We start from the raw sequence: 8,393 nt of genomic DNA on the forward strand, positions 1-8,393 counted from the left end.
GCTGAAGCTGGAAGCCTTGACTATTTGGTAGTATTCGTTACACAACTATTTTACTCTACAAGTCTGAAAGGAGGATTAGAAAAAATCAAATAAGTGGGACGATAGAAAAAGGAGGACATCCTCCACAAGAAAATGGGGTGGAAGGCGATATGTCATTCAGACTGCTGAATACAAAAGAAAAGGTAGTTGAGGGAGAGGAGGGAGTGCTAACTAGAAAAGAATGGAGAGCATGGGACTAGAAATCACAAAACAGGCATACTGGACAAAGTCAGGTCCGGGGTAGAAAGCTACAGTAAGATTATAGACAAGTACCTTAAGATTAAGGTAACATTAAAAAGGTCCCCATGATTTTGTTTTATCCCCTTTTTCATAACCACCATCATCTACTTTTCCCTTTTTTTTCCCCTCAAGTTTGATTATATTGAAGAGGATGGTCTCCAAGTTTGCCCCTTACAGACTGCTCCCGAAGACAAGGAAACAGCCCTTCTTTGTTTAAGGTTTTACTGCTCAACCAAGACAGAAATACTAAAAAAACAAACTGGGGAAATAAAGTTCCAGAACATTCAGAATTCTTAACAGATTTCATCTCTGTTCTATAGCTCCTGACTTTGTAAGGAAGCAGTACCTAAAATCCCTGTGGCTTTTGATCTATTGTTCATACATACACACACACACACACACACTTCCTTTTCCTGGAACCAGCAGAATTAAGACACAGTCCACAAAAATAGTCACATACCAATCCACACTTGACTCACAGGTGCATCTTTTAAGGCGGGCTTAGGATGGCCAGACAGGGCTTCCCATTTCCACCATCCGGGAAGGAAACAATTCTATTGTTACTACCGACCTTGATCTTGTCCCTAGAGCCTGCCTTAACCAGCTGCTTGAACACGCCGACGTTTTCCTTCTACATATAGAAAGCAATTCCTCAGTGGTCAGGGCTGAGGCCAGCAGATATGCACTAAACGACAGAACAAAGGACGGTGCCTACAGTGAGCAAAGGTTCCCTGCCCATAATAAACCAAACGGAGTAAAAGGTGGGTTTATTGGCTCCAGGAAAGGGAGCAACGGTACCCAACTTTCAGGCAACCCCTCGTGCAGGCTTCACCTAGTCAAAGTCCACCGGGTCCTTCAATCTGAGGGCCCATCCAAGGCCTTCCCTTTTGGGACTGGGGGTGGCTAGCTGCTGGACCGTGAGCCTTCGGGCTGTTCAGCGGCCACACCCGGCACAGCTGAGGCAGCCTCATAGTCTGCGATGCGGCGCTGTACCAGGGCAGGCATGAGCTGCACGTAAGCGGCCATGAGGCGGTGGTTGGAGTGGATCAGCTTCCCAGCACAGCTGTGTAGACAGGCCTCCTGCAAGGAAAACAGAGGGGGGGAAGTAGAGGCCAAAGTGGTCCCGTTAGGACCGCCTTCGTCCTTCCCCAACCGCTGCCTAGGGGTGAGGGTCAGGCCGGAGAGGAAGGGGAAGGGGGCGGAGGAGGCAGACGACCCCGTAACAGAGCATCGAGGGTAACGTCCCTACATAGTTGCCCACCTCCTCAGCGTCCAGGGCTCGGTGGTGCAGGCTGGGCACACAGCGCTGAAAGCAGAGTTCTGTCATCCGATTGTAGACCAACAGGAAGTCCCGCAACTGGAAGAAAAGGGGACCAAGAACTCAGCGATATGGGCCCCACACCTCAAGGCCCCGCAGCCACAGGGCTCCCAGGACCACGTTTCACAGCCGTTTGTTCCCAGCCTTCGCATCCCTGGCTCTCTGCAGTTCCTGCAATGCGAGCTCACGGCGTGGCTCTAGGGCGACTTAGCAGCACTCACGTTTCTCAGTTGTTGCTGTTGCTCCATCCCGCCAGGCGCTCACGCCCTACGTCACTTCCGTTTCAAGGTCTGGGTACCGCCCCGGAAGTAATCTCTCGTCGCTCCCCCGCCCTCCCCCCCACCAAGGACTAAAGGGTTGGCCCCAGGATAGCCCTGCCCCTGGCTGCTACGTCACCTCCGCCCTTAGAATCTGCGACGTGGCCAGCTTCTTCTGCCCGGAGAGGACGTCACTTCCGCCGAGTCCCTGACCTGCTGCTAGGATCGCGACGGGAACTGGAGCCCGAGGTCCCCGCGCCGCTCGGGCCTGGCGCCCTGAGGGGAAGAGCTGCCCGGCCCGAGGTGAGAGGGACGTGCTTGGGCGAGGGGAAGTTGAATGCACGAACCTGTCCTGAGGGCAAGATGTCCCTGAAAGATAGGCAAGGATGAGGACACACCTGATGCCCAGGTGTGTCGGGGGGAGGGGAACAGGGACTCCACACACCTGAGAGACACAACTGACTTTGGAAGGGATCACCTTTGCTCTGGGGAAGAGAGAGAGGCTTTTAGCAGCGACCAGCTGTTTCAACCGAGGCCTGGTGCGGAGGGCCCCAGGAAGAGGAGGTGTATGAGATGGAGGGGGGGGACCACCTTGAAGAAAGAAGGAAAGAACATTTTCGGAGTATTGAAAGGCCGAGCAATAGAGAACACACCTGAGTGGGGAGAAAGCACCGGAGCCCTGGAAGGGGGCTTGGCTCCTGGTGGGAGTAAGCGCACCTGCACGGGGCTAAGTTCCAAGAGACGGGAGACTTTATCTCTCTTGTTCAGTGCTGTGTTTCCATTGCCTCAGATAGTGGCTGTCACATAGTAGGCACTCACTAAATGTCTGGTGAATGAGTGAATGCATGAACAGGCACCAGGTCCTGAGGTTGGGAGGTGGGGGAGGCTGTGAGAAGACACCTGAGGCTTGGGTGTACGTGTGTAGAAATGTGCGCTTCGGTGGGGGAGAAATACATATGCCTGAGGAAAGGAATGGTGGCTGAACTCCAGGACACTCAGCCTGGGACTACCTCTAAAACCTGAGAAATGGCAGGAGCGGACTCTCTCTTCCAGACTGCTGGCCACTTTCCAAAACTGTCTGTTGGGCTTTGCAGGGTGCTGGGGTGGAGACTTTGGCTCCAGCCCCTTCCCTAGCCATGACGGACGGGATCCTAGGGAAGGCAGCCACAATGGAGATCCCGATCCATGGGAACGGCGAAGCTGGGCAGCTTCCTGAAGATGATGGGCTGGAACAGGTGCTTCTCTTTCATTCTCGTTTCAGTTCGGGAATCCAATTTATAAAACCTGGGCTCTCACCCCTATTCCAGCAACCTTCCTTAACTTACCTACCTCACTTCATTCTTTTTACAAAGCTTCGTTCTGATTCTGTGCAGACTTCTCTAGTGTACTGTCTGTGGTGCTTCATCCAAGCTTGTTCCCACTCCCACAATGCCTCAGCTGCCCCCCTCTTCTCTGGCCTATAGGACCTCCAGCAGGTGATGGTGTCAGGACCCAACCTCAATGAAACCAGCATTGTGTCTGGGGGCTATGGGGGCTCTGGTGATGGACTCATCCCCACAGGTATGAATGATCAGAGACAGGAAGCCTGAGTGGGGAGGGGGGTAGGAGTGGTTTGGAGGAGCATGGTATACAAGTGTATCTCGGAAAGCTTGGGAACTTCTGCTCATACAAACCCCATAGAGTCTTCTCAGCCCAAGGCCAGCTCCCAGAGTTTGCTGTCGGCTTCCCACTTACCAGTTAGCCCCTGACATGGCATTTTTGTCCTTTCCCTGCTACAACCATCTGAACCAAGTTAAGACTTCTGGTTCATAGAAGTTCTCCTGCTCTAAAGCTTAAGCCTAATTTGGAACTCTGTGAGGCTTCTCAGTTTTACTTTAGACTCTAAAGTTTAGAGGAACAAACAGTCCCAGATGTCACACTGACTGGGATTCCACATGGAGATGCCTACCAGATTTCCAAGGACTCACCATCTTTGACACCCCACCCCCAACACAATGTATTTTCTTGTTGTCCCTGCCCTGCACACCAGCAACACTCCTCCCAACCTTCCTCCACCCCAACACACACACACACACAAAGGTGGCCAAATGTGTATTGGGATTGGGTTCTCAGGGCATGAAGTATGTACGTGTTCCTTCTAGTGAGCAGGAGAATTCAGTTGTCTCAAGCTTCTTTAGGGAAGTCATTTTCATGTGCTGGAAGGAAAGTATGAGTGAGGCCTTAGAGATGTCTGATTGTATCTGAGAGCGGCTGGTGTCAGAGAACTTGGTCCTTTAGGGTCTGGCCGCCATCCATCTCACAGCACCACTCCTGCTGGCCCTGGAGATGAAGTGGCTCGGGGCATCGCTGGAGAGAAGTTTGACATTGTCAAGAAATGGGGCATCAACACATATAAGGTGGGATTTAGCCCCTCTCCCTTCCCCAAAACTCCCCCTGGGTACTTTTCCCCCAAAAATCCTAATATGCCATCTATGGCTGAGACTAGGAGCCTGGGGGTGCTGGAGTACGTAGCTATTGGGAGGGAGGCAGGGTGCTAGGGTTTCTGACCTATTCCCTCACTTCCCAATCAGTGCACAAAGCAACTATTATCAGAGCGATTTGGCCGAGGCTCCCGGACTGTGGACCTGGAGCTAGAGCTGCAGATTGAGTTGCTGCGTGAGACGAAGCGCAAGTATGAGAGTGTCCTGCAGCTGGGCCGGGCACTGACAGCCCACCTCTACAGCCTGCTGCAGACCCAGCATGCACTAGGTGACGCCTTTGCTGACCTCAGCCAGAAGTCCCCAGAGCTTCAGGTGCCTCAGCCAGACCAAAGAGGGTTGGGGGACTGGGCCCTGGCCCTCCCAGACAGTCACTCCTCAGCCTCCCTCCCTCCCTCCCTCCTGCAGCCCACAGGGAGAACCCCTTCAGGGTGGGCCAAGCCCTGCCCCCAGCAGCACTCACCTGTGGAGGCAGCCTAAGGGTTTGTACAGAGGTTGAGACGTTGGAAGGGGTGGGGGAGGGGGCACACTAGGTGCTTCACGAGTAATCCCTCTCTACATTGTCAAGAATGCCCTTGGTGCTCAGCCTAATTGGAGCTCCTCCTGCCTGCTGCACTAGCTCTTCCCCATTCTGGTCTTGTGAACTTATCTGAGACACTCCCACCCTCCACAATCCTACCCCAGGCATCCCCGGGGTTGCCCTACTAACTTTGTGGCAAAGAGAGCCTTGCTGCAGGCAGTCCTTGGCTGTGCCAGTTTTGATGGCTGTTTCCTCCCTGGGGAGGAGGGGAATAAAAGGCTCTGCAGCTCCACTCGCATAGAGACTATTACTCAAGGCTGGTCTCTTCTGCCCTCAGGAGGAATTTGGCTACAACGCAGAGACACAGAAGCTGCTGTGCAAGAATGGAGAGACACTACTAGGGGCTGTGAACTTCTTTGTCTCTAGCATCAACACATTGGTCACCAAGACCATGGAAGATACGCTCATGACTGTCAAACAGTATGAGGCTGCCAGGTGTGGGCACTGGCAGAGCCTAGGTTTGGGGAGTTGGCTGGCATGGGTGGAAGTTTGGGCATTTTGGGCATAAGAAGTCAGGAAGGAAAGGAGAGTGTATATTGAGGACAAAGGGATGGAGACCAGCCTGTATCATCCCCTCCCCAGGCTGGAATATGATGCCTACCGAACAGACTTAGAAGAGCTGAGCCTAGGCCCCCGGGATGCAGGAACACGCGGTCGACTCGAGAGTGCCCAGGCCACTTTCCAGGCCCATCGGGACAAGTATGAGAAGCTGCGGGGAGATGTGGCCATCAAGCTCAAGTTCCTGGAAGAAAACAAGGTGCTAACCCCACTCCCTTGATCCTAGCCCACCTTCCCTCAGAAGACACAAACCTTTCCCTCAGGCCCTCCCTGTTATTGGATGGGGAAATGCAGGGTACATAGGGGTGAGATGTTTCCCTCAGCCCCTTCAGCTCCTGGGCCTTTCTAGGGCACCCTCCATTTAATCTCCAGGCCTTTTCTGTTGGAGGATCTGGCTGCTGGCCCAGGAACATAACTGGGAAGGGTCACCCACTGAGCTGAGGTACCAGGACCCAAGGCCCAGTAGTCAGGTCAGACTTCTTCCATCAGATTGACCCTTCTCCTTTGACTCCCTGGGTAAAGTTCAGCCCTTAAGCCACAAGCAGCATCAAAGCAGAGTCCACGTGCCCAGGCCCAGGCTCACAGCCCCTCAAGAAGGGCTCCTGAGTCTACCCTTATCTGACCCTGCTGGACCCCCAGATCAAGGTGATGCATAAGCAGCTGCTGCTCTTCCACAATGCCGTGTCCGCCTACTTTGCTGGGAATCAGAAACAACTGGAGCAGACCCTGCAGCAGTTCAACATCAAGCTGCGGCCTCCGGGAGCCGAGAAGCCCTCCTGGCTAGAGGAGCAGTGAGATACTCCTAGCCCAACTTGGCTGTCAAGAAGGACATTGGAATGGGCAGCCCCAGGGTGGGGGAGATTGGACACGGGACATCCCTTGCCCTCTGGCTTGGGCTCCCATTCCCTGGCTGCGGCCTGATACCAGTTTTGCCCACACTGCTGTGATGGGAAAAGGGCCTGTAGGCCCAGAAGCTGCTGCCCTGTCCTTTTATCCTGCTGGCCATGGGCCTTCATTTCCAGATCTTTTCCTTCCACTCCACAGCCAAAGGCTTTGACAGAAACCACTCCCTGGCCAATGGTATCACTCCACAGGCCTATCCTCAGTTCCTGGAGTGTGCCCCCTGACCAAAGGCAGAGCCTCAAAAGGCCCTGTCAGCCAATGGCAGCTCTTCTTGGGCTCCCCTGGGCCAATGATGTTGCCTCCAATACCCTTTGTCCCTCCTCTATGCGTGTCCATTGCAGAGAAGGGGACTGGGACCAAAGGGGTGGGGTTAATGGGGAACCCCATTTCTGGCCCTGCATCTGGATGGGCCTCACCTCCCCCACCCACCACCCAATTTAATTGTGCTCAGAGCCCAGGTGGATTGGGATCTAGCACTAGGAATAAACCTTTCATAAAAGCAGGCCCAGTGAGGTCAATTTGTGGGGGACTGTAGGAGGGTGGTCTGGGTGGAGAACCGTTCAATCTAATCATACCAAAGCCTTACCAAGTCGAAAGAACTGGAGCCAGACAGCTAAAGTCAGGTTTCAGAAATGGTGTAAAGACCCAATCTGTTCCCCCAAGCCCAGTTGAAGCCAAAGTTTTATTTGTCCTTCAGGCAAGTACCAAGATAGCTATTGAGTCTCTAGAGCAAACAGTCGAGAGGGGGTTGGGCTTGCTGAACTTCATCGTGTATTCATTCATACAGCAAATATTTACTGAGCGCTTTTATTTGCCAGGCACTGCGTTAGACCCTGGGGAAACATCAGTGAATAAAACACAGTCCCTGCCTGCAGTGCTTAGGGCCTAATGGGGGATAGAGACAAGTAACCAGGCAACTACAATACAGTGATAAGTACTAGGAAACAGAAGTCAAGGCTCTGTGGGAGCAGAGGAGGGGCATCTAGCCTAGACTGGGGTGGAGATGGGGATGTCAACTTGAAAGCTGAGAACTAAAGAGTGAGCAGATGACAGCCAGGCGAAGAGGTCAACACATGAAGGCTCTGAGCAGCAACTGAGAGGAATTCAGTTTGCAGTGAAAACTAGAGGAAGACTGCAGGTTGGTTAAGGGCTTTGCCCTTTGGACAAAGGAGAGCAGGAAAGCTTAAACAGCTTTGACAGCATGAAGTCTAGGTTAAGGAAAGTCCTTCTGAGTAAGAAAATAGTGTCATCCAGACCCCAGTTCCTTATTACAGGGTAGTTTTGTAGCTGTAGCCAGACACCAAGCATGAACCCACCTACACAAGGAGCTCAGCTTGTTGAGAGGTTGCATTCCCATGGCTCCTGCTGCACCCAGCTGTTGAGCACAGATCTGAACCTTATGTGAGAAATTAAAGCTATCCAACACAGCCCAGATGTCATCACCTCTATTGCCCCTTTGGCCAAAAAAGCTCCCAGATTTTTTAACAGTTTCCCCATATATGGAGAGCTGGAGAAATAGGAAAACTCAGCAGACCGTCTTAGCACTGGGACCCACTGACTTCTTTATCACCAACACTACAGTGCCCAGGCAAGCTTCCTGAGCTTTGGTAAGCCTGCAGTCAACTGGCTGGAACTTGATTGTTAGGAAGGGTGGTCCTCATTCAATAAGCCCCCACTTTGTGGGCCACTGAGGTTTTCAACATGAAAGGTTCTGCCTTTCCAAATGGCCAGAGGCAGGACCTAAAAGCAAATTCTGGTTCCGCTGTTTTCTAGCTGAGAGATCAGAGTTAATGGCTGTGGGGGGCCAGAACCTCTTTTCTTTCATTGCAAAATGGCTAATTAAAGCAGCTACCTTTTCCAGTTATTAAATGAGACACTACGTGTAAAAGTGGTCCTTCTGTCTGGCACACAATAAGCAGTCATCCCTGTTATCATAGGTCATTCCGCAAATGCCCTCAACCACCAGCTGGGAGTTGAGAATTCAGCCCAGATCCCTCAAATTGGTGGTAGGGGCCCAATTA

General features: G+C 52.6%; 2 protein-coding genes across 3 annotated transcripts; one reads left to right on the forward strand and one right to left on the reverse strand.

Annotated features, from left to right (window-relative positions):
- Nucleotides 1-1,031: 1,031 nt before the first annotated feature.
- TIMM10B (translocase of inner mitochondrial membrane 10B) lies at nt 1,032-1,898 on the reverse strand. The gene is made up of 3 exons (XM_062196587.1): nt 1,819-1,898; nt 1,541-1,636; nt 1,032-1,359 (listed from the first exon to the last, which is right to left on the reverse strand). The coding sequence occupies exons 1-3, from the start codon at nt 1,843-1,845 to the stop codon at nt 1,183-1,185; spliced, it is 300 nt and encodes a 99-aa protein (XP_062052571.1). The 5' UTR covers nt 1,846-1,898; the 3' UTR covers nt 1,032-1,182.
- A 148-nt stretch (nt 1,899-2,046) lies between these two features.
- ARFIP2 (ADP ribosylation factor interacting protein 2) lies at nt 2,047-6,903 on the forward strand. Of its 2 annotated transcripts, XM_062196588.1 has the most exons (8): nt 2,047-2,157; nt 2,949-3,089; nt 3,318-3,414; nt 4,132-4,250; nt 4,425-4,646; nt 5,189-5,346; nt 5,494-5,668; nt 6,109-6,903. In XM_062196588.1, the coding sequence occupies exons 2-8, from the start codon at nt 2,991-2,993 to the stop codon at nt 6,262-6,264; spliced, it is 1,026 nt and encodes a 341-aa protein (XP_062052572.1). In that variant the 5' UTR covers nt 2,047-2,157; nt 2,949-2,990; the 3' UTR covers nt 6,265-6,903. The 2 variants fall into 2 exon arrangements, with proteins under 2 accessions (XP_062052572.1, XP_062052573.1); XM_062196589.1 differs by lacking the exon at nt 4,425-4,646.
- The last annotated feature ends 1,490 nt before the right edge of the window (nt 6,904-8,393 follow it).

The sequence above is a fragment of the Lepus europaeus genome, chromosome 7 (assembly GCF_033115175.1).
Source record: "Lepus europaeus isolate LE1 chromosome 7, mLepTim1.pri, whole genome shotgun sequence".
NCBI classification, from domain to species: domain Eukaryota; kingdom Metazoa; phylum Chordata; class Mammalia; order Lagomorpha; family Leporidae; genus Lepus; species Lepus europaeus.